The sequence below is a fragment of the Macaca nemestrina genome, chromosome 18, assembly GCF_043159975.1.
Source record: "Macaca nemestrina isolate mMacNem1 chromosome 18, mMacNem.hap1, whole genome shotgun sequence".
NCBI classification, from domain to species: domain Eukaryota; kingdom Metazoa; phylum Chordata; class Mammalia; order Primates; family Cercopithecidae; genus Macaca; species Macaca nemestrina.
The window spans coordinates 77378415-77404606 of NC_092142.1; the positions used below are offsets into that span (position 1 = coordinate 77378415).

Genomic DNA, 26192 nt, shown 5'->3' on the forward strand with positions numbered 1-26192 from the left:
GGAGGGGGGAGGGGGGAGGGATTGCATTGGGAGTTATACCTGATGTAAATGACGAGTTGATGGGTGCTGACGAGTTGATGGGTGCAGCCCAACTTGGCATACACCAACATGGCACAAGTATACATATGTAACAAACCTGCACGTTATGCACATGTACCCTAGAACTTAAAGTATTAAAAAAAAAAAAAAAGAGTGGGCGGGGGGTGGTCCCCTTACAAAGCAAGTGTTACTGTCCACAGAGCAAATGTCAATATCTTAATGTACTAGTAAGGGAAAATTCTGTTAAGACATAATTGTTTGGCTTTGTCAGTTTGTTAACTTGAAAACAGAGTCGGCAGCATCTGAAGAGTTGTTTTATTACCTGTGGAGCTGAGAGGTGAACATACTCGTTTTTCAGGAAGCCTTTTTTGGCTCAGAGAGATCAGAAGCCGGCCCACACTTGCCACTTCCTGGAGGACTGTCAGTGCTAGCTAATGAGACTGTAAAAGTGGGATATCTGCCCAGGAGACAGTGGGGAAGGAAATCAGGGGTCAACCTTATAGGGAAGGGCTGTTTGCAGAGAAAGTGCCTGATATGTAGCAGCTGGTACTTCTCCATCTTGAAACTGTCCTTCCTGGTTCTCATTTTTCATCATGGGATTTTTTTTGTCTTATTTCTAGATTAGGAATCAAGAAGAAATGACTTTCTCCTCTTAGACATTTAATTTACTCAGTGTTCCCTAGTCATGAGATACTTCTGTGTTATCCTTAAATACCTAAGTGGGGACCTTATTCTTAATAGTAGAAAATCACTGTGTGTGATGATGGTGTATACCTGTAATACCAGCCACTCAGGAAACTGAGGCGGGAGGATCCCTTGAGCTCAAGAGTTGAGATTAGCATAGGCAACAAAGCAAGACCTTGTCTCTAAAAAAAATAACAAAAACCAAAAGCCCTAAACATTAGGAAGTTCCACATGTAAACATTAATGGAAAACATAGAAGAGTTGAACCTAGTGGTAAATTTTACCTTTAGGGCAAGACTTGAAACAAGGGAAACTGTCAAATTCTCGTCATGGGATTTGCATTCCTTTGTTTTTTATTAAGGACTTGGTCCTTGGATTGGAATATCCAAACCCATGACCAAACTTGAATTGTCTGATTCTGTGTTGAGTCCTTACTATGTGTCAGGCACTGTAGTAAGCAACACTCGAGTCTTACAGTCTACTTTCCATTAATTCACAGTCTCGTTTTGGGATCAGGTGATCAATTGACTTACAGTCTGGCATGGTGATGACAGAGGAACAACGTACAGACAGAACGGCGAGCCATTTCACCGATCTTGGAAGGCCAGAAGTGTCACTGAACACTAGGAATGGTGTCATGACCTGGGTCCTGAAGAGTGGATACTTAATGTCCATGGGGACATGTATTTTTGTCTGCCTTCCATGGCTTCTTTCATTCTCTCCCTAACTTCCACCAAAAAAATCACCATGATATCCAGCTGTGGAAGAGTTCATTATGGGGAGCTTCCTAGAAGAAGTAGTCCCTGAACTGGGTCAGGCTAAACAAATATGCCAAGAAGGATTTCCGGCAGCAGTTGATAAAAGATGAGTAGAGAGAGGGAATGGATGGTACTATATTCCGTACCTTTTGGATACTCTCTAAATCCTTGTCCCTGTTGTCTATGCCATGTTGATAGAGTTTTCAAGTCCTGTCCCATACCTGGGATCACTGGATTCTCATCTCAGTAGCACCTTTGTGTGACAAGTCTTCTGTAATACCTTATTATGTTGAAATAAAGTTCGCAAATAACATAACTTACATGTACAACTATATTTTTAATTCGATATGGTGGCTTTACTGTAATGCAAAGAAAAAATAACGGAAACAAAATGGTGTGTGTTTCAACATGTGAATGCTTGGGCCGGGCTACAGGAAAGATGGAACATATGTATCCATGCATGAATCACCTTGAGTGGACTCAAAAAAAACACACACACCCTTACCAGGTGTATGGTATTGCAGACTCCAGTACCACCAACCTTGAGTGAGGCCTGAGTGTATTAGTCTGTTCTAATGCTGCTAAGAAAGACATACCTGAGACTGGGTAATTTATAAAGGAAAGAGGATTAATGGGCTCATGGTTCCACATGGCTGGGGAGGCCTCACAATCATGGCCGAAGATGAAGGAAGAGCAAAGGGATGTCTTACTTGACAGCAGTCAAGAGAGCATGTGCAGGGGAATTCCCATTTATAAAACCATCAGAGCTCATGAGACTTACTCACTACCACGAGAACTGTATGGGAGAATCCACCCCCATGATTCAGTTTTCTCCACCTGGTCCTGTCCTTGATGCATGGGGGTTATTACAATTCAAGGTGAGATTTGGGTGGGGACACAGCCAAACCGTATCAGTCACCCTCCAAAAATCACACAAAATCTGAAAGTGCCTTCATTCATTCTACATGTATATTGTTGCACTACCCACTTGGAAATTCAGTGGATGTTTCTAGGCTCAGATAATTATCCACAGGCTTTTCATCTGCATGAGAGTCCACTGGGGCAATCTTCATTGAGCAAGACTTCATCTGCATTGCAAGACATCTTCCATCCCTGCTACCATCACCAGCGATCATCATGACAACCAGAAGGCCTTCATATATTTTCAAATTTCCCGCTGAGTTCCACTGCCTTAGACAATTAAGCTTGGAAGTTGGACTCTTCCTGTAGTTTGAGTACTTGAAAATGGGCAGCCAACAATTCCTTTCAAGATCTCATTTCTGTATCCCTGATGATGTCTCTGGCCATCGACTTTGTTGATGGCTTTAGAGCAGCTATGTCATTTAACACTAGAAATTGGATGTCACTGAGTCCTGTGGAAGGGATATTTAATTTCCATTAAAACATGAATTTCATCTGCCCTTGCCATGCTTTTCTTGGTCTTAGCCCAACCTGAGCTGCTGATATTAAGGAACAATAGGATTATTCTGTAATTTTCATTTTACTTTTTGCTTTTTGCTTTTTGTTTTCCATAGCAGTTTTCTAGAGGATTCCCAATACGCTTCCTCATTACCCGGTGCCCAGAATGAACTTATAGAAGCAGAGTATGAGGGGTCCTTTGACAGAGATGAGACCATTTAGAAAATTCCTTTTGTTTGTTGTGATCCATTTTTTAAGGGCAATCACTGCATTGTTGTTATTTAAGAGAAAGAGACAAAGGGAAAGAAACAAACAGCTGGTGTTTAATGACTCCGTCAGACCCAATTATAAAACATCAACTAGTTACGTTGATTTGTGTACATCCATGCCATGGGTATACTTAAAAACATTAGACTGTGCCAGAATTCATCTTGGCTTTGTTTACATTTATCTTTTAAACGTATAAGACTATTGATGGCACCTCACCAAGGTTATAACCCCTTTATAATCATTAATTTTTAATCTAGAAAATAGTCTTGGAGGCAACAAGACTCATCTATATTTTCTTGGACACTCAAATGAAAATATACAGGCCTCAAGCATTAGCTAAAATCATCCAGGAAAGCCTTGTCAAAGGTTAGGAATGTGATATCCTTCTGTTTCCAAAAGCAGCAGCCCTTTCTTTAAGATGCTTTTCTGTTTAATTTAATTATCTTTGAACTTCCTGTTGAAGGTTTTGAAACATACATGTTAGAGGGTGGGGAGGGAGTTCAGCATGTCAGGACTGCTACATTTATGAGTGTGGGCCTTTACTGAAGTCTATCTTTGGAGCCAATGCTTTTTTTTTTTTTTTTTAATTTTTAAATTTTAAATTCTTACTTTTAGAGATGGAAGTCTCACTCTGTTGCCCAGGCTAGAGTTCAGTGGCACAGTCATAGCTCACTGCAACCTCGATCTCCCAGGCTGAAGCGATCCTCCTGCCTCAGCCTCCCAAGTAGCTGGGGCCACAGGCATGTGCCAGCATACCCAACTAATTGTTTATTTTTTGTAGACATAGTGTCTCCCTATCTTCCCCAGACTGGTATTGAACTCCTACACTCAAGCAATCCTCCCTCCTCAGCTTCCTCAAGTGCTGAGATTACAGGCATGAGCCACCACACATGACCTATGTTTATATTGTTAAATCACCATTGTCGATCTTTAAGGGAGACTTTGTTTTGATGTATGCAAGATTGAATTTTTAGTCATCTCTACATAGTTTTCTCAGATTCCTTTTTTTTTTTTTTTTTTAAGATGGAGTCTAGCTCTGTTGCCCAGGCTTGGGTCACTGCAACCTCCGCCTCCCATGTTCCAGCGATTCTCTTGCCTCAGCCTCCCATGTACAGGCATGCCACCACACCTGGCTGATTTTTGTATTTGTAGTAGAGATGGGGTTTTGCCATGTTGGCCAGGGTGTCTTGAACTCCTGACCTCCGGTGATCCACCTGTCTCGGCCTCCCAAAGTGTTGGGATTACAGATGTGAGCCACTGCAGCCAGCCATCCTTACATTTCTAATAAAAATAAAAAGCTGTATGAGAAGTCAGAACTTGGTTGCTTCATGTCATATTTCCTATTTTTAAGATTTACAGATATTAATGACTCCTTGGGAAAACTGGACTTCAGTCGCCTCTCTCCATCAAAAAACGACTATTGGGCAATGCTGGCTTATAACAGGTCCAAGCTCTGCAACGTCCTCTTCTCCAACGAGCTGCACCGTCGCCTCTCCCCGCGTGGGGTCACGTCGAACGCAGTGCATCCTGGAAATATGATGTACTCCAACATTCATCGCAGCTGGTGGGTGTACACACTGCTGTTTACCTTGGCGAGGCCTTTCACCAAGTCCATGGTAAGAGAACGGCTGCTGGCGCCGCAAACACCTTGGGTCCTAGAGAAACCTGCACACACGTGTCTCCACCTTTTTACCTCTTGCAGGCATGAGTCTGGTCTCAGCAATAACATTGTCCTGCCCATCATAAAGGGCTCTTGAACACATTTGCATCAACTTTAGATTAAATCTGTTGGGGTAAATGCGTCTTGGAGGGCTTGGGTGGACCATGTGCATTTCAGTACCATGTTAAGTATGGCTGAAAGTCCTTATGGAAATGGTGATTTGTTTTTTGTGTTGTTGTTGTTATGTTTTGTTTTTTGGGGGTTTTTTTTATTCAGAAACTTTGAAAATCTATTTTGTGGAGTGCTTGAAAACTGCTGTTTTGTGTCAGTAGGTGGACAACAAAGATTTGTGACTACTGAATTTTCAGGAGATGTGATTCCTTTGTTTCGTAGAAAATCTGTATCTGATGTTCTAAATTCTTCTTCTAATGGGTGTAATCCTCTGTTGGAGAATCCTTTGACGGCTAGGAGTGTGTTTTTTTCTTTACTTTCCCAAAGACGATTTTGGATGAATCACGGTACTGTGGTTACATTTGGAAGTGTTTACAAGGGTGATACCATGTTTTTATAATTTGATGTTCATTTATCAGCCATATTAAGAACATTATTCTGTGAAACTGTTTTCGTAGGAAGTAATTTGAATGAAGAAAGCATATTTTCCACAATATATTTGGTAGATTATTTTTCAAAACCAAAGGACTTCAAAAACGTCTTCCTATTAGTGGACACCAGTATTCCAATTACCCAAACTTGAAATCTACTGTACAGAAATCTTCCTTTTCCAAAACACATTTGGCTTTTAGAGATATCACAGGCCTTCACAGTTGAACCTAGGATGTTAATAAAACAAAGCAAAACAACAACAACAAAAAAGAAGTATCGCTGGCCTATTATCCTCCAACCAATGTCACAGCCTTGGAAACCGTCTGCTGCCTTCTCTTACACTCATTCCCACCTCCCATCCTTAACCTTGGTATTTGGGAATGACTTTTAAAACCACATCAAAAGTCTTTTGAACTGCTTAAAAGAACTGCTTAGGAGGAAATAAGTAAGTACATCTTTTATTCTAATCTCCCAAGTGGTTTTTATGCAAAGTAAACAGACATATTCCAAGAGCTGAACACTTAGGATCAGTTGCAGTGAAGGCACGTATGGAGAGTGGTTCTCCATGCCGCAGTCTGGGATTCATCTCTAGGAAGTGATGAATGAAACTTATCTGCAGGTGGATCACAGGGTTTTGAAATTTCCCCATCACTTTGCTCCTGATGATTGTATAAGTGCAGCCTCTTCATGCCGGTTTCTTTGACCGTGATTATGCCTCATACTTTGCTCTGTCCTTCAGTTGGCATGAAAAGAAAGAATATGGATCTGAACTGGGTGCCAGTGCCGTTTAAATGAGGCGTTTAGGAATGAGGAGAGGAGAGAGGTGGATTCTTCCTTATTTTCTGCTGGCCCAGTGCCTTCCACATTAGCAAGCCCAATCAACCATCATTTGTAATCTTTGGGTGTTGAGTCATCTCACTAGTATTTGATCACTGATGGGTTCTAAGGAACTTGGTTCGGTGGCATCAGAGAGTTCATTTTCTCCTTCTTCCGTAAGGTCCCTAATCAGAGGGACATAATGGGAAAGATTTAGAGATGAGTCTGTGACTGCATGGAATTTGGTGAAGGGTGATAGAAGCATCTTGCCATTTGTCGTCAACGCGAATGGATGAGGAGTTGTTGACGGAAAATAGTGGAAACTGTTATTCTGTGTCCTGATCACATTGTTTAGGGACTCTGGGCCAGGGCAGGTGGGAAAAGAAGGAAGACAAGTTTGCTAAAATCTAAATGCAGGGTAAATATTTTTATTTATTGGAGAATAATTATTATCGAATATTTAATATAATATGCTTAATAAAGTCAGACTTGAATGTTGGCTGGTTGAACCTAACAGGAGTATTTCTAAAAAGTACCAGCAAATTAAGTTGGGTTGGTGACTGTATCATGATACCAGAGTGTTGCTGTTTTGGGGGTAAGGGTGCTCAGGACTTGGGCTGAGTGGAAAACCAGAATATGGGGTTAGAAACAGAGGCAGAAGGATTACCATGTGGGGTAGGACGCACCATGAACTGGACGAAGGTTGCAACTCAGTGAGCACCATACCTGGAGTGTGTCCTAGTAATAACAGATGCCCGACCTCCGTGCCTAATTCCTTTGCCTACCCCACCAGTGTGCAGCAGCCTCTGCCGCAGCCTACCACAGTCTCTCCTGTTTCCCTGGCAGGAGAGCTCAGAGACTACTTGTGAGCAGGTCTCAATGCCTAGAGCAAGGCAAGGCTTGGGAGAAACAGATGTCCTCTGGGAGCAGCCCTGGGTAAAAGATTAAAGGCGCACTAAGCTTTAGGTCCCTGGGTGAGAAAGCTGTGGGAAAATGAGTGGGTAGCTCATGAGAGGGTTTGGAGAAAAGTGGTGACGTCGCAAAAATCCCAGGTTTTGTTGAAGTTGTCTGGGGAGGGGCACTCATAGAAAGGGCAGGGGACGTCAGCATTTCCCTTGTACTTGAGATGGGATTTGACACGGCTTCCTGGTGGTGGCAAGAGAAGAAAGTGGTAACCTGGGACAGTGGACCTCGCAGCTCTCCTGCTAATGGTGCTGATGGCTAAGCTCAGCTCTTACCCTTGACCACTGGAACAACTTAGGTCACCAGCGTTCTGAGTCTGTCTCATTAAGACGAAAATTGCGATACAGGTTGGTGTAAGGACTGACAATAATGCATATAACATCACTAATGATGGATATAGAATTTCTGCAGTGATTATAATCTGGCTCTCCAGTAAGGTAGCCATGGGCCGCATGTGGCTGGGTTTCTAATTGTGATTGAGAAGCTTAGCATAGATGCAATCTCCCTATCACCAGATGGCTAGTGTGGTCTGCCTTGTCTGCCTGTCACCTTAGAGAGGGTGTTTGCTTCTGACACGAGTATTGCTGGCGTACACATTCCATTGCGTGAGGTCAAGGGAGCAAGGAATACAACCCAGCCTTGTGTTTGGAAGCCCTGCCTTCATTTCTTCCCTGTAGCCGGCTCCCTTAAGTATTAAACAGCAGTATTCTAATATCAACGTCCCTTTTTTATTTGCTGTGACTTGCTGTGACTACGGTGATTTTAGTTACAGTAATTAGGTCACCCTTCATGGAGTCAGGCTATTTTAAGTGCCTCTTTAAGGCATATTGTTGCAGATCAGTAATTTTACAATTGGATGTTCTTGTGCAACTTTATTAAATGTAATCTGTCTTTTAAATGTTGCCCTTTTACAGTTATACATTTCTAATTGTTGCTGTAAATGCATTATCACTTTGAAATTAATTAATTTTTCCATTTTGGCTGCCTGTAGTATAATAATCACTAATGAGAAACTCACAGGAATCAATTCTCAGCACAGCGGCCCCTACTGGTAAAGCCGTGTCTCTGCCTCCCTGTTCGTCTTGAGATCTAGAGAACTGGACAAGTGATTTGGGGGGTTCTGGGGGAGAAGTGTTTGTTTCCTCCTTCCTCCAATTTATGGTAAAATAAAAATCACAGATAAACTTGGAAATTGAGTTATTTTTAAATGTCCTTCTAAAAAAGATGCAAGATACTTCAAATAGCTGCTTCTAAAATATGTTAAAGGAAACTAACATTTGCTGAGCACTTTCTCATAATGAAGTCACGTCATGCGTGCATTGCCTGTTTATTTTCCTGTCTCTAGAACATTCTTTTATGCAGTTAAATTACTCTAAAATGTTTTGCACATGCATGCATTAGTATGTATTGTTTGGTAAGAACTTCGCAGTTGGTGAAAAAACGTATTGTATTTTAGCATCTATATTTGTATATACATATTATTCTATGGGTTTTAATTCACAAAACCAGGCATTGTATCTGGTGCACATAAGGGATTTTCAAGGCTAATCTTGGCTTTTTGCAGTTGTAGCCACGTGTGATGACTTTAGAATCCTACCGCACTTCCAAATAGAGATGCAGGTTGGCAGTTTATCCGAGATACCACGATGCTTTATGTATCAGCATATATTTTCATTAATTTCTCATAATTTCTATTAGATTTAATAATTCCAAGTTCTGCAATCTTAGAATTATTATCTTTATTTTGTAGTTGAAAAGCAGAGAGCTCACCCAGCGTGTTCCGTAAAATGATATACCAGCCTTGTAAACTTTCACTTGCTACTCACAGCTGCATTTGCTGCGTCCAGTGCACAGTAGTTCCCCTTCCATCTATAGCTACTTATGCAGCTATGCTTCCTTTTTTAAATGTTTGACAGCACCTTCACTGAAATGAATGCCGCACCCCTCCTCCTTTTTTTTCCACGTAAGCTTTCATTTCTGGTAAACACATCGTTGCCAGAGTTCCCAGGTCCAAGCCAGTCCTTTGTGGACCAGTATGTAAATGTGAAGCTGAGCACTGTCACGTGCCTCTTAGGAGGGTTTTGTGCAACCAAATATTTGTGTTGGCAGGTAACAGTAGAAAGAATATCATGTGTTAGGGTAGCAAGAGCTTAGCAGATGTTTTAGGGAACTGCGTTTTCAAATCATTTTACATTAAAAAATGGCTTACGTTTATGGAACTTCTGCGGCGATCGGGTTACGTTTCCTGTGCCCGCGTAAAGCCAGTCATCGTGCTGAGTTGTAACGGATGTGCGGCTACCCTGCTAATGGATGGGCCGGCAAGGCTGGTTCTGTTGCAAAGTTATAAATTATAGCTAGAAAAAGCACAAGATGTCATTCTTCTAACCTTCGTGAAAGCTAAACGGGGTAATTCTGCCCTTGAATAACCCGCTGCAGGGTGATTTATAGTTGTTACAATTTAAAACATGATGAAGGAGATAATAGATGTTGATTTGTTCTTGAAATTAGTATTTTAGAAAAACACTTCTCCCCCTTTCCACCTTTAAACATACCTGCAGCTGACTACACTATAGATGCCATCAAGGACAAAGTCCCCTGCTTGAATGTGTGTTGGTACATTGGTGTATCACATACAAAGCAGAAGGTGTATGAAACAGGTTTCTTTCTGTTGGGAGGGGGTAATATGATTTTCAAAGTGGACATTTCATTGTATTCTTCATGAATCTAAACATTTCGAGACTCCTGAGTGAGGACTGAATTCTCTGGTTGCCTTTCTCTTGCCAGTCCAGATATGTTAGAACACTGGACTCTCAGGACCCCTCTGTCCTTGGACCACACTGGCGCTTTCCTGCAGTTGCCTGTCAACAGAAGGACCTAGTAGCTGCCTGGGCTCCTCTTACCCCGCCTGAGGCCACCTTCTCGCAGCCTGAAACATTCTTCTTCCTGCCCTGGATTAGCATTAGCATTGGTGTTAGTAGTCTTTCGTCATTATGTCCAAAGCTTTTAAGTTTACAGTGCTTGCTTAGTCCAGAGACCAATGGATATAAGTAAGTTGGAAAAGGGCAAAGGATTTAGAATCATGAGAGTTGTATTCAAAACGCAGCCTCTGCTACCTTTTAGTTACATAATTTTAAAATGATTTGACCTTTCTGAGGTTAATTTTCTACATCAGTTTGGCTGCTTTAGGCCACAAGTTATTAACACCCACTTAAAGGTGGTTGGAATAATAGAGCTTTTGCTTTCCCACGTGTCCAGAGGAGCTGAGGCAGCAAGGGTTGTGTTTGGCTACTATATGGGTGGCTCCTTCGTGATGATCTTCACTTTTCCCTCATGCTTACAAGATGGCTTCTGTGGTGCCAGCCATTGCATCCTACTTGATAAGGTCTGAAGGCATAGATGGGTGGGATGAGGCTCCTCATTGCATGCCTTTTTCCTTTATCGAGAGAGAGCATTCTGCTTCAGAACTGTCCTCCTGAGTTGACTTCCCGTGAGACTCCACTGGTTGGGACTGAGTCACCTATGTAAATCCTAGATATAAAGGAAGCTAGAGAAGTGGACAACTGGCATTTTGAGCTTCTAGAGTGAGAGGCAAACTCTGATTATGGGGAAAAAGGATAGGGTAATGGTGTTGACGCCGGCACTGTTGAATAGGTGTGTATGTATTTTAATAGATTTTTCATTTATCAGATGAAATGCTGTCTATTTTATAGGGTGGTTGTGAGAGGAAGTGAGAGTTGAAATGAAAGGCATCTAGTCTTATCCGGTCCCCATCCACTTCACCCACCATACCTGAAGCCGCTTCTGGCTCCATGCTCTTTCTCCCCTTCGGGTTTTGAAACATGTTGTTCTTCAGCCTAGAATACTCCTCCTCCGCTCTTAATTTGTACCCATCCTGCAAAACTCAGTCCAAACAGCACACGTCAAGGAAGCAGTTTTGGTCTCTAAGATTATATCAAGCTCTCCAATATGTTCTTTCAGAACAGCCACTGCCTAGAATACTGTCTGACTCCTAATAGCACTCCTAATATACTGAATGAGTAAATGTAGAGTCCTCAGAATTTCTTCTTCATAACATTTCACACAACACAACTGCAATTTAAAGATAATTTCTGTAGTTTTTTTTTTTTTTTTTTTGAGATGGAGTCTCTCTCTGTCACCTGGATTGGAGTGCAGTGGCACAATCTCGGCCCACCTCCACGCCTCCCGGGTTCAAGCGATTCCCCTGCCTTAGTCTCCTGAGTAGCTGGGATTACAGGCACCTGTCACCACATCCGGCTAATTTATATATTTTTAGTAGAGACAGGGTTTCACCATGTTGGCCAGGCTGGTCTCAAACTCCTGACCTCAGGTGATCCACCTGCCTTGGCCTCCCAAAGTATACTGGGATTACAGGTATGAGCCACCATGCCTGGCCTGTAGTTTCTTTTTCTTTTTCCTTTTCTTTCTTCTCTCTTCTCTCTCCTCCTCTCTCCTCTCTCCTCTCTCCTCTCTTCCTTCCTTCCTTCCTTTCCTTCTTTCCTTCCTTCTTTCTTTCCTTCTTTCTTTTGCTTCCTTCTTTCCTTCTTTCTTTCCTTCCGTCTTTCCTTTTCTTTTCCTTCCTTCCTTCTTTCCCTTCCTTCCTTCCTTCCTTTCCTTCCTTCCTTCCTTCCTTCCTTCCTTCCTTCCTTCCTTCCTTCCTTCCTTCCTTCCTTCCTTCCTTCCTTCCTTCCTTCCTTCCTCCGTCCCTCCCTCCCTCCCTCCCTTCCTTCCTTCCTTCCTTCCTTCCTTCCTTCCTTCCTTCCTTCCTTCCTTCCTTCCTTCCTTCCTTCCTTCCTTCCTTCCTTCCCTCCTTCCTTCCTGTTCTTGAGGTGGAGTTGTCTTGCTCTGTCACCTGGGCTGGAGTGCAGTGGCATGATCTTGGCTCACTGCAGCATCCGCCTCCCAGGTTCAAGCGATTCTCCTGTGTCATCCTCCCGAGTAGCTGGGATTACAGGCACGCACCACTACACACGACTGATTTTTGTATTTTTAGTAGAGACAGGATTTTACCATGTTGGCCAAGCTGGTCTCGAACTCCTGATCTCAGGTGAGCCACCACGCCCAGCCTGTAGTTTCTTATTTAACGTCTGGCTCCCCTTCTCTTGACAGTGCTGTTTTTGCCTTCACCTCACCGTATCCCTGGTCCATACAGTAAATTCTCAGTAAATGTTTGTAAATGAATACATGAAAGATGACTCAATAAATGAGAGTTCTTAATGTACTTCTTATCCTTTATGCCTCTGAGGTAGGCAAGGAATTACAGCTTAGAATGCGTAAATACGTAAAAGATAAGGCAAGGAGACCTGTCCAGAGTCACACAGCAAGTACCGAAGGTCCCCCCAAGCTCACGGTCAAATGACATGTAAGGGACATACCCAGCGGTGTGGGTGTGTATGGAGGGAATGAAAGTAAGGAGAGAGAGGCGGGGCACAGGAGACACAGGAGAAGCTTTAGAGCTAGACAGCTCTCGGGTCCAACCCTAGCTCCCTCCCATTCTAAGTCTTGGGCAAGGTTCAAAGCCTGATTAAGATTCACAGGTAAAACTGAGATGTTAGAACTACCTCATAGGCTTGTCTTGAGAATTAAAGACATGATGAACTCAATGACTCTACAGTGTGCTAGACGCTTAAGAAATGTTAACTACTATTGTTATTGACTTGCAGTAGAAATTGAAGATTATGAATGTTCAGCATTCAGAACATACTAGATACTCAATAAACATTATTATTGCTGTCATTATTACCATTATTTTCCCCAACTTTACTGAGGTATGAGTGACAAATTAAAATTTCATATATGTGTGTGTGTATGTCTCTGTGTGTTTGTGGCTGGGCATGGTGGCTCATGCCTATAGTCCTAACAGTTGATGAGGCCAAGGTGGGAGGATGACTTGAACCTGGGAGTTCAAGGCTGCAGTGAGCTACGATGGTGCCCCTGCACTGCAGCCTGGGTGACATAGCGAGACCCTGTCTCTAAAGAAAAAAAATATATATATATGTATTCATGGTGTGAACTGTGATGTTTTGATACACATATGCATTGTGAAATGACTACCACAATCAAGCTAATGAGCACATCCATCACCTTACATAGCTATCATTTTTTGTGTGTGGCAAGAACATTGAAAGTCTAGTCTCAGCAATTGTCAAGTATATAATACATTATTATTATAACTGTCGTTAACTGTATTGATCATGCTGTACAATAGATCTCCAGAACGTATTCATTCTGTCTAACTGAAACTTAGGATCCTTTGACCACTATCTCCCCATTCACCACCCCCTCCCACTTCCTCACTACCAGCCCCTACTGGGAACCGCCCTCTACTCTCTGCTTATGTGAGTTTGACTGCTTTAGATTCCACACAAAAAGTGAGATCACAGAGTATTTGTCTTTCTGCTTCTGGCTTATTTCACAAGAAATTGGTGGCTTCTCTCCCCATTGTTTAAAAATACCCATTCTCCTAATGATGGCACTGTGTCTGTCATAAAAGGCCTAATTCTCCCTGTTAACACTGAACATAAAATCCTCATGTGGACCAGGCACAGTGGCTCACGCCTGTAATCCCAGCACTTTGGCAGGCCGAGGCGGATGAATCACCTGAGGTCGGGATTCAAGACCAGCCTGGTCAACACTGCGAAACTCTGTCTCTGCTACAAAGATAGAAAAAAATTGGTCGGGCGTGGTGGCTCTTGTCTGTTGTCCCGGCTACTTGGGAGGCTGAGACATGAAAATCACTTGAACGTGGGAGGTGGAGGTTGCAATGAGCTGACATCGCAGCATCACTGCACTCCAACCTGGGTGACAGAGTGAGACTAGAAAACAAACAAACAAACAAACAAACAAACTGTATGTCCAAGCCTCAGGAACCACTAAGACAGATTACACACTGGTCGTCAGAACTCAGTAGGCTTCCACAGTGCAGATTTTAAGCTCTGCCCCCTGTTGCCTGTTTTACTAGCACCAACAGCACACCTTAGCTTGGAGGAAACATTGGCCACTTTCTTGTTAAAATCAAAGAGAAGGAAACTAGATCTGCGTTTGTGAGGCTGTAGTATCTCATCACTGTATTTTTTCTGCCTTGCTTTATGGTGTCTCAAGTCAGCCTCAGCCTTTGTTCCTGAATGAGCACCTGAGAGGGGGAGAAAGTGACTATCTGGCCTTAATATGTGTGACAAATTATTTAATGAACGTTTAACCAAGATTTGCAATTCCCCTAGTTTTATCTTCCCGGTTTCCTTTTCTTCTGTGTACCCGTTGGCATTTTGGTAATGCACTGCCTCTTTATAACTCTTTCTAGCTCTTGTATTACTTTTCTTTTTTCTTTTAAGTTTGTGGTGCCTTCTTTGATCCTCCCCTCTTTCAGTTTCCTTTTCTCCGATTTCATACTTACTTCCAGTGATTTTTGGCTGCCACACAGTTTAGATATTGGAGGCCAGCGTGATTAAACTGAGGCCAGGAGTTTGTATTGCCCCATGATGATGTTTCTGGAATGTTTCTTCTATGAACATTGATTTTTGTATAACTCACTGGACATGTTGATTTTTCCCTGTGAGGTGTAAGGTAATGTTTTCCTAGCAAAAACAAAGAGGGCTCAAACCTGGTGCTCGGAATCATCGGGAAATGGAACCCCTCTCCCTCTTCTTGTTACACCAAGAAAAAGGAATACTTTGCAAATCAGCTGAGAACATGTTCCCAGCTCTGTGCCGGGCGCTATGGTCATGGGTTTCCTTCTTTATGTCTTACTCATCTAATGTAATTTTAGAGTGTGCTCTCATTAGAAAATTGTGTGTCTCTGAGCAAATCACTTATCCTCTCTCGTCCTCAGTTTTCTTATCTGTTAAATGAATCAGTTAACCAAGCATGGTCACCCTGTGGGTTAATAGAACAGTTTAATTTGAAAGGAAATAAAAGAAGACTAACAGGGGCCCGCAGATACTGTATTTCATAAATTTTGGATGAAAACCGAACCCACCATCGTTTTGTAAGATAGTGGATATTTTCATGTCGAAAATTGTAGGAAGGACACAGTTATGGGACAAGGAGCAGTTCTTTCAATGGAATATATTTGACTTCAGAGAGAACTCACTCAAATGCTGCTGTGACTGTTTCTCCCTTTTACTGTTACTTTTGGAAGTGATAGGGTCGTCCTTGGAACGACTGGCCTAGAAAATGCTACAGGTATCATTTAAGCTCCATAATTCTTCTGTGTGTGTTTCAGATCCCAGGTTCCAAACCTGCAGTAAAACTTGCTGCATCTCAGTTAATGATATAGTGAGCCAGGTAAGCCCATCTGTAACATGCAGACCTTTCTGGACGTACCACCTCGTGGGGTGAAGGGAAAGAAATGTTACAGGTTGACATCAGGGTATAAGCTGTCGTAGAGTTTAGATTCTTTTTATCCAAAAGCCATTCTTTCAGCCTGTGCCCTTTTGTAAATATCATACCCCATCTACTTCCAGAAAGGATTTGGGGCATTAGTCAGTATAGGGGGAAAATGTTCTAGAAGAAGGGCTCTCACCTGAGTAAATTGGTGTGTGGGCCACAAAAAGTTTGGCACGAGATCTTTTTGATGCGCAGGCATTCAACAAATATTGAGCATCTAACATGAACCAGGTGCTCCACTAGGGACAGAATGCTAAACAAGTTCCCTGTCCTCATGGGAACCATATGTTGGGAAGACAGACGATAGGCATGAAGGGAGAAACCACTCTGACTTCAGCCCGGGAAGGAGCTTTAATTTGAGTGATTGTTTTCACCAATTCATCTTCACAGAAAGAAATAATATGATCACCTTTGGTTAGTAAACAAAACAAATAAGCAAACAGGTTTACAGGCTGAGGTGGGCTGGATCACTTGAGGCCAGGAGTTTGAAACCAATCTAGCTAACACGATGAAACCCTGTCTCTACTAAAAAAAAAAAAAAAAAAAAAAAAAAAAAAAATTAGCTGGGCGTGGTGGAGCTTTCCTGTAGTCCCAGCTACTCAGGAGGCTGAAGCACAAGAATCACTTGAACCCTGAAGGTGGAGGTTGCCATGAGCAGCAATCGTGCCACTGTTCTCTAGCCTGGGTGATGGAGCAAGGTTCTGTCTTGGGGCGGGGAGTGGGGGTGCAGGGGGGAAAGAAAAGAAACAGCTTTACTTATGTTTTTGATGAGCCTAGCCTTTGCTCTGCTTTGGAAAACGGGCGCGTCATTTGGCTAAAATAGTCAAATGCGTAGCTGGCTGTATGTGGACTGATGAGTGGGTTTTTTTTGCTTCTTTTAGATCTGGAAAGGCTAACTGCAAAACAGAAATGCTCATGGTATTGATGTCTTTTTCTTCCTTTGGTGTGATGAAAAGGTACCAGTAGGGATCATCCATAAAACTAGTTAGTAAACTATCAGTTTAATGTACAAAGGTCAAGAAATATACACATCATACTTGAGACCATGTTCCAGAGAACATTTTGTAACCTGTGAAGCTCTTTTCAAGTCTTAGATAGGAAGTATGGAACACGTATGGCCTTTTGACTGGGGAGGTCTTGGTTTTTTTTTCCTTTTCCTGAAATACTGAGGACTGTATTAATTGGGAACTTCCTATTAATATAAATACATTTCGAAATATGTTTTTCTTTTTTGAGACAGAGTCCCACTCTGTCTCCCAGGCTGGAGTGCAGTGGCATGATCCTGGCTCACTGCAACCTCCGCCTTTCCGGTTCAAGTGATTCTTGTGCCTCAGCCTCCCTAGTAGCTGGGAGTACAGATGTGCACCACCACACTGGGCTAAATTGTTTGTATTTTTAGTAGAGATGGGGTTTCGCCATGTTGGCCAGGGTGGTCTCGAACTCCTGGCCTCAAGTGATCCGCCCGCCTTAGCCTCCCAGAGTCCTGGGATTATAGGCATAAGCCACCATGCCCAGCCCCAAATTTTTTTTTTGTTTTTTTGAGATAGATTCTTGTTCTGTTCTGGAGTATGGTGGCGTGATCTCGGGTCACTGCAGTCTCCACCTCCTGGGTTGGTCTTGGGTTTAAATGTCGAATTTTGCCCCTTGCCTTCTCCATGGCCTTGGTCAACATCCTGAAGTCTCAGGTCCTTTTCCGCCTTTGCTGTGACACCAGATGTTGCCTGCCTCAGGCGGTTGTTGCAAGGACTGAAGACAGGAAGGCCTGGAAAGACTTGGAAGCATTTCTGTCACATCCCAGGAACTCAGTAAATGCCAGCAAGGGTTATTATTGTGATGATTTTACTACTACTATTACTGATATTATAATTAATATTCTAATTGTTCATTATTGCCTTATGAAAACTACTTATTATGATATGTTTTTCTCACTATTTGGTGAACATCAACTATAGTACCAAGTGTATACTTTCTTTTTTTTTTTTTGGAGGGTGGGAGATGGAGTCTCTCTCTGTTTCCCAGGCTGGAATGCAGTGGCATTAGCTCACTGCAGCCTCTGCCTCCAGAGTTCAAGCCATTCTCCAGCCTCAGCCTCCTGACTAGCTGAGATTACAGGCATGTGCCACTACACCCGGCTAATTTTTATATTTTTAGTAGAGATAGAGTTTTGCCATGTTGACCAGGCTAGACATGAACTTCTCACCTCAAGGGATCTACCCACCTTGGCCTCCCTAAGTGCTGGGATGATAGGCGTGAGCTACTGCCAAGTGTATACTTATTTTAGGTGTATTATGATGTGCCCTGTGCTTTTCTTTGCTATACTGGAAGGTCATGATGGCAGAATATCTTACTTATGCTTCTCTGTACTCTGTCCACTACAGTGCCTTGCGAAAGTAAGGTTTTTAGAAATGTTTGAGTAGTTATTTCCTGTTTTCTGAAACAAGCAGAGTATTTGATCTTACAAAAATCTGGCTCAGTTCAAGTTTGCTGTGTAGCCTTGGAAGGGACCCTGGGCAGATGGATTTTCTAAAATTACAGAGGAAACTAGATCTGTAACTCTGTACATTTACTCCGATGCCAGTAACAATGGCAATATTTTAATACTATGATAAATTTTTTCTTAAGCATTTGCTGTAAATCAGTAAATCTGTGTAAAGCAACTTATTTCATCATCATGTGGAATTTCTACATCCTGTAGAAGTTCAAGAGAATTGTCCTCCTTTTACAGACAAGGAAACTGAAGTTTAGAAGTGCTAAGTAAACTGTCTTAGTTCACTTAGCTAGTAAGTGACAGGGATGGAATTGAATCCGTATTTATCAGAGGTGAAAGTGTACGTGTAATTATTCAATTACATTTATGTAGATACCTGCATACATGCATGCCCCCCTTAGACTCCATTGTTCCAAAAGTTAATGATAACAGATTAAAAATTAGTGGGAGGTGGAAGGAAATGCAAAAGTAGACATTTACTTGAGAAAGAAAAAAGAAACCATGCAGGATTCCATTTCACAAACCTGTACACCTGTTACTGGGGAGCTGGCGGAGGGTACTGGAGGAAGGCAGACTTTGTTCTAAGCTGATAGCAGCCGAGGAAAGCAGAAGAACATCATCATTATTACTACTATTATGGAGTCAGAGTCTCCTTCTGTCATCCAGGCTGGAGTGCAGTGGCATAGTCTCCGTTTTCTACAATGTCCACCTCCTGGGTGTAATCGATCCTCCTGCCTCAGCCTCCCAAGTAGCTGGGATTACAGGCACCCACCACCACACCCAGCTAACTTTTGTATTTTTAGTGCAGACGAGGTTTCACCATACCGGCCCAGCTGGTCTCGAACTCCTGACGTCAAGTAATCCGCCTGCCTCACCCTGCCGATGTGTTGGGATTACAGGCATGAGCCACTGCTTCTGGCCTAGAAACTGTTATTAATAGAAGTTCTGGGACAATGGCCCTGCTCTCATTACTTGCCCCCAACCCATGCAATGAAATACTGGCCTGTGGGTATGTGGTCCCTTCAGCTCATTTTTTGAAGCTGACCGAAGGACCACAGTAATTTATAACGGGGGAGTTAAATTCTTCAAGATGAGCAAAACAGAAATGCAGAAATTAATAAGATTGTGTGGATTTGTTATGTATCACTGCATAACAGATTACCTCAATAGTTAGCAGGTTAATACAACACACATTCATTATTTTTCAGTCTCTGTAGATTAGGAAGCAGACATGGCTTAGCTGGGCTGTGTGCTTTAGGGTCTCTCATGCTGCAATCAAGTTGTCCACTGGGCTGGAGTCATCTTCTTACCAACAACGCTGGCATCCCAAAAGAATGGGGTCTTTCCCTGTTGGGTGTCATGAAGGTAACACACAAAACCGAAGGTGAGTGTCAAGCAGTACAGGCTTTATTCGGTGGTCATGGAATTGAGAAGCAGGAGCATGCTCACAAATTTACAGATCAGCTGCTCCACTAATGAGGGGTGAGGAAGTTGAAATATAGACTTTGTTGTTGTTGTTTTAATGAAGAAGCTGGACATTAAAATCAAGGAGAGAAATAATCATGTCTTCTCTTGAGATGGGCAGTGAACTTCCCAGAACCAGAGTGTTGCCTTCGTTGTTTGTCTATTTTTATTTATTTTTTATTTTTGAGACGAGTCTCGCTCTGTCGCCCAGGCTGGAGTGCAGCGGCGCGATCTCGGCTCACTGCAAGCTCCGCCTCCCGGGTTCACGCCATTCTCTTGCCTCAGCCTCCTGAGTAGCTGGGACTACAGGTGCCCGCCACCATGTCCAGCTAAATTTTTTGTATTTTTAGTAGAGAGGGGTTACACAGGTTAGCCAGGATGGTCTCAATCTCCTGACCTCATGATCCGCACGCCTCGGACTCCCAAAATGCTGGGATTACAGGCATGAGCCACTGTGCCTGGCCTGGCCGAATGTTGCCTTCCTTTTTATCCTTTTATGGCTTCTTCTGATCATTGTCATGGTGATTGTCAACTGTCATGGCGCTGGTGAGAGTGCCATTTAGCATGGAAATGAGATTATAATGAAGCCTGAGGTCTTTTTTAAGTCCTTGGGTCAGCTGTTTTGGTTCTAACAAATCTCAGCTGGTCTGGTTACAGAGGGAACTTTTTATCACAGGTGTCCTGTTTCTTAAAGATAAGCAGCGTTATTACAGGGTAGAAATTCAGCTGTCACGTAGGCATTATACCAGGTAACAATCTCAAGGCTCAAGGGGGAAGGATCTACTGCCAAGCCCATGTAGTTGCTGGCAGGACTCAGGTCCTTATGGGCCAGTGGATTGAGGGCTTCCTTTCCTTCCTAGTATTTGGTTCCTTGCCACGTAGGGATCTCCATCATGGCTGCTGGCTTTATGGAAGCAGGTAAGCCAAGAAGGAAATGGAATCCATTGGTAAAACGGAAGTCACAGTTCTTTGTAATGTAACCACAGAAGTGCCATCTTACTGCTTTTGCCATATTCTTTTTGTTAGAAGGAAATCACTGAGTCTGATCCTTGTTAAAGGGGAAAGGACTTCACAGTGGTATGAATCCTGAGAGGCAGGGGTCATCAGGGCCAGCTACCACACTCTACAGCTTGAGTTTTGTTTTGGATTTTAGTGCGTTTTGGAGGCCCTGCTACATGGTGGTAGATTTACTCACAGGACTTGATGATTTTTCTTGGCCTGCCTGAAGCCATAGCGTTTATTACGGATAATTTTGTCTTTTCTTTGGTCTTTTCCTGTTTGCATCCTTTCGTCATCCTTATCTTCCCTCTTTCTGGGCTGAGAGAGGCACCAAATGTACCCATTTAAAAAATTATATAAATATGTATATGTATGTGTGTGTGTGTATATATATATATACACACACATATATATATGTTTATGCTTTATGATGGGAGATAAGATTTAGTCCTTTAATAAGAAAGCTTATGAAAAGAATAAACAAACCTAGATAAAGTATCCTAAAGTCAAGTATTTGTTTTCATGTTGCTTTAGTAGAAGGGGCCCTTGTTAATCGATGGCCCAAATCATCTTTCTAAAGAAATGTGTATTGCAGAATCTGGACTTAAGTTATAAAAACTAGCCGGAAAGTGTGAACTTTTTTTTTTTTAAGCCATAAAGCTAGGTAAGGCTGGCCAATCATTTCAGTCTGTGTAGAATATCTAGACTATATGTAATCCTAGGATTTGTTGCTGTATTGTTATGATTTTTTTTTTAAGCAGGAAGCTAAAAAAGAAAAATAACCACCTTTTGCTGCTTTTAGAAAATAGGTTTGAGATTTATTTTGAATACTAAAGTTTGGTTTTCATGTTATAAAGCCAACCATGTTAAAAATGTATAATAAATAAAGCATCTAATTTAGCAAAATTCAAATTTCCCCCATGAAATATCAAGCTCTTTTACTGAGCTGGACTTTTTGCTTCTTCACATGCCACCTTGTGTAGAATTTGAACCACTTTAAACATCGCATCCTTCAGTTTCATATGATGGGGTCTCTTGAATCATTTACATTTTGAAAAAAGAAAGTGAAATATTCTTTAAGAAGCCAAAGTAATCCACGAGAATGTATGGTGTTTGTTCAGCTGGATATCTTATTTATTTGAAGTACTGAGAGAGAAATCTCTTCTGACTGCTCAAAAAAGGGAAGAATAAACAGTGAGAGTGTCCAAGTAATCTGAGCTAAAAAGTTCCTTCTTTCAGAGAAAAGTTATAAAAAGTATATTTGCTGGATCCAAAAAAAATACTGTATATCAACTACTGAGAGCTGCATAATGTTTTCTTAGTATTCTCACTCTTTAAAAGAAAAAAGAAAACCTGTAAAATTTGGGAACTTAAACTTTTTTTGATATTTTTATATTTCTAGGCAGGTGAATGCAGTTAAGTCTGTTTTTTGGTTTTAGAACATAACATTTCTTGTTGGCTATCGTGTGTGCTACATGTATGATTTGTCTCTCTGTTAATTCTCTATAACCATAAACGACCAAATAATGAAATTACCATGGCTGAATTCTGCATATTAACCCAGAGCAGATTTCCTCTGAGAAAGATTATAAGGTGGTGCTTAAAAGAAAAAATTATAATATACTTCAAAAGAATTAGATTCTGAAATATACCCAATAATGAAAACAATATAGTTCTCTTCTGCTTTTTGTCCTTCCTATTCCAAGCACTGGAAAGGAGCTGGCATATTTCTTATGTATGAAAAGTAGAAGAATATATTGGATTCCTTTATCCCTAACCTGGAAGAGTCTTTCTTGGACTGCAGTTTGCTTTCCCGTTATACTTAAGCTTGTTTATTGCATCTTCCAGTGTCACTTTATCTCATTGCCAAGCTAAAGGCTCTGTTGGGTTCTTATTTGAACCCAGAGTGGAGGCCGATTTCATCCAAAGCCATTGTTTTTTTAAATTAGAAACTAAACTCACTTTTTTCAAGTCCTCCTGACCATGTATAGGTCCTCATGTTAGTCTGTAATGTGAAGATATGAAATGTATTTGATACAATAGGAGATTGACTGATTTTTCACTGAAAGAATATACATTCTGCAGAACTAGAAGATAAAGATAATAAAACAACTCACATTTCTTAGGACTCAGTTTGCTCAGGCTCTGTTCCAAGTATGTTTCATGTGTCAAACTCATTTATTTCCCATAGTCCACTACCAACATGGCGGCATGGGGAGGAGCTGAGAAGAGCATATTTCGCTGAGTTTGGTTGCAGAAGGATGCAATGTGAGGTAGCAGACGCGCCATAAGAACACAGGATCTTGAAGTTGAAGAAACCAGCCTGGAATGAATCCAGGCCCTTCCTTTTAGTGACCTACTGGCCAGCCACTTTACCTCTTTGGGCTTTGGGTTTTCTTTTTCACTGTAAAATGGGGAAAGTAGCTCCCACATCTTTGGGCTGTTGATGGGGGGTGTATAGGACACAGCTCAAACCTTTGGTGTATAGTAGATACTAAACGTAATGCTCGTCTTCTTCATGCCACTGCAGGTGAGAAATACTCTTCAATTCTTGATTCTAAGGAAAATCCTTGGGGAACTGCCACCATTCCTTCCATTTGATAATGAAATTATAACATCATGTACCGTTGGAACCCTCAGTTCAACACTGCCTTTTTTCAGGCCATATTAATGCAATGGTTAGCATATGAACTTGTTTCCATTTTTAGTGAATCTAATGCATTATATTCACCTTGTTCTCTGCTGTTCTTTCTTTCTTTTTTTTTTTTTTTGAGACGGAGTCTTGCTCTGTCACCCAGGCTGGAGTGCAGTGGCGCGATCTCAGCTCACTGCAAGCTCCGCCTCCCGGGTTCACGCCATTCTCCTGCCTCAGCTTCCAAGTAGCTGGGACTACAGGCACCCGCCACCGCGCCCGGCTAATTTTTTGTATTTTTGGTAGAGACGGGGTTTCACCATGTCAGCCAGGATGGTCTGGATCTCCTGACCTCGTGATCCGCCCACCTCGGCCTCCCAAAGTGCTGGGATTACAGGTGTGAGCCACCGCGCCCGCCGTGCATGTTCTTTCTTTAAGTCATGTTAGATCCCTTTTTTCGAAGCAGGTCAAATTTGAATTAATAAAATGATTTATGTTGAAGTACAGGCATATCCCACAGAATCTCTTAATACCAGGCCAAAAGTAACTTTATCTTGATCTGTACTTTGGACATATTTCTGAATTGTCCACACTCAACAAAAGAGTTTGCACAACACCCTTTGAACAAATGGATATTTGAAAACCATCCTGTCTTCAGTTTTAGATTTTTTTCAATTTTTTTTTTACTCTCATATGATTCACATGCTAGTTATTGAATGCAGTCTGCCAGCAGCCCAGATGGCAGATCTTTTAATTAGATATGTTTGTGTTCATGTGTGTATGCATGTGTGTGTACATGTAATCACAGTTCATCAAGGACCTAATAAATATTTCTCTCTCTCTTTTTTTTTTTTTTTTTTTTTTTGATGGAGTCTCACTCTGTTGCCCAGGCTGGAGTGCAGTGGCGTGATCTTGACTCATTGAAACCTCTGCCTCCTGGGTTCACGCTATTCTGCCTCAGCCTCCTGAGTAGCTGGGACTATAGGCATGCACTACCACAGCTGGCTAATTTTTATGTTTTTAGTAGAGACTAGGTTTTACCATGTTGACCAGGCTGGTATTGAACTCCTGACCTCCATGTGATGTGCCCACCTTAGCCTCCCAAAGTGCTGGGATTACAGGCATGAACCACTGTGCCTGGCCTTAATAAATACATACTTATGTCTTTCGATCTTTTTCTGTTTTTCTACTATTCCCTTTCCCCTATGACTGCTATTGTTTTCCAGTGAGCTATTTATATATATAGAGAGAGAGAGAGAGGGAGAGAGAGGGAGTCTTACTCTGTTGCCCAGTCTAAAGTACAGTGGCAAGATTACAGCTCACTGCAGCCTCATGAGCCTCAACCTTCTCGGCCTAAGTGGTCCTCCTCTCTCAGCCTCCCGAGTAGCTGGGATTACAGGCACCCACCTTCATACCTGGCTAATTTTTGTATTTTTGTGAAGATGGGGTTTCATCGTTTCATCATGTTGGCCAGGCTGCAGCTATTTATATCTTAAATGTGTATTTGTAAAAAAATTTATTTCTCAGCCCTGTGTGGTAGCTCATTTCTGTAATCCTGGCACTTTGGGAGGCCGAGGTGGGAGGATCACCTAACACCTAAGGTCAGGAGTTTGAGAACAGCCTGGCCAATATGGTGAGACCCCGTCTCTACTAAAAATACAGAAATTAGCTGGGCATGGTGGCAGTGACTGTAATCCCAGCTGCTTGGGAGGCTGAGGCAGGAGAATTGCTTGAACCCGAGAGGTGGAAGTGGCAGTGAGCAGGGATCACGCCACAGCACTTCAGCCTGGGCAAATGAGCGAGACTACGTCTCAAAAAAAAAAAAATTTATTCAGTTCATTTAAGATGGTTTATGAAGACAACAGGAGCTAGCGATAGCAATGCAAATGGACGCTTGCAGACAGTAAGGACTCAATACGTGGGTTTGTTCAAGTTATATCGTGCAGACAGGCTTGTGCAGTTAGAAAATCTGTCTAGGGTAGGGAGAGATAAAACCAGCCACTTCAGCCCTGCTATTTTTATCCTGAAGATTTTTTTTAACTCTGTTTATGAATAAAACATTTTAATCAGTGCTGTATCAACACTGATCAATTTTTTTCATGAAATGTAATACAGGGTGAATTCCATTAAGTCAATTAAATACTTTGATCCAGTTTTTAAACAGTGCAAAGATAGTTAAGCTCTTCTTTTATTGAAATCCTTTTTACCAAAACAATTTTTTATGTTTATTTTATAGTGAAGATTTCATGTATCTGTTTTCTGTACATGCCAAGTTGTACAGCTTTTTCTATTGTGAGTTTCCTTTTGCGTCAATTTTTCCCACCAAGTCTAACTTTTAGATTAGGCAGATCTCGATTTCACCACATCTGGTTTTTGTTGTCATTGAGTTTTTGTGATGCAGTGATTTCAATGAGAAATATATGCCATTAATTTGATGAAAGATCAGCATTTATTATCTAATACCCAAGACATTCCCCAGCAAGCCTCCTCCAGTATTCTAGAGTTTCTTATTTCTTGAGGATTGGTCTCTGGGCATACTGCTAATCTCATTGTTTCCCAGACTTTCAATGTTTTGGATGACTTTGGAAGCCTTGATTTCTGTAGGCTGTGGCAGGACAGTTTCTGATAGACAGATCAAGGTGTTGTATGTTGCTCTAAAACAGCATCTCTCAAACTTTTTTGGACCACTACCTAAGTTTTTTCTGTTGCAACCCAATGCATTTATACTTATGTATATTCGTGTGTGTGTGTGTATGTGTATGTGTGTGTGTATTATAGGCATGTGCGTGTATTTGTCTGAAATAAAAGTTTTACAAAATGATACTTTTGCCTATGAGCAGTGTCCTCTGCTGTTTTTTTTTCCTTGGTTGTGTTTTTTGTTGTTGTTGTTGTTTTTGAGATGGAATTTCATTCTTGTTGCCCAGGCTGGAGTACAGTGGTGCGATCTCGGCAGACCCCAACCTCCACCTTCCAGGATCAAGTGATTCTTCTGCC

General features: G+C 41.9%; 1 protein-coding gene across 19 annotated transcripts in view; it reads left to right on the forward strand.

Annotated features, from left to right (window-relative positions):
* The window catches only part of LOC105491228 (WW domain containing oxidoreductase), a 1122875-nt gene that overhangs the window by 338197 nt on the left and 758486 nt on the right, over window positions 1-26192 (forward strand). For 17 of the 19 annotated variants that reach the window (XR_011616111.1, XR_011616112.1, XR_011616119.1 and 14 more), the window contains exon 8: window positions 4522-4786. Coding sequence is in view for 9 of the 19 variants with exons in the window: in XM_011757426.3 (XP_011755728.2) it covers window positions 4522-4786 (265 nt within the window). In the remaining 10 variants the exon portion in view is untranslated. Of the gene's footprint in view, window positions 1-1222; window positions 2360-4521; window positions 4787-8203; window positions 11822-26192 lie in introns of those variants that run through there. The other 2 variants (XR_011616120.1, XM_071083673.1) reach the window with 2 other exon arrangements.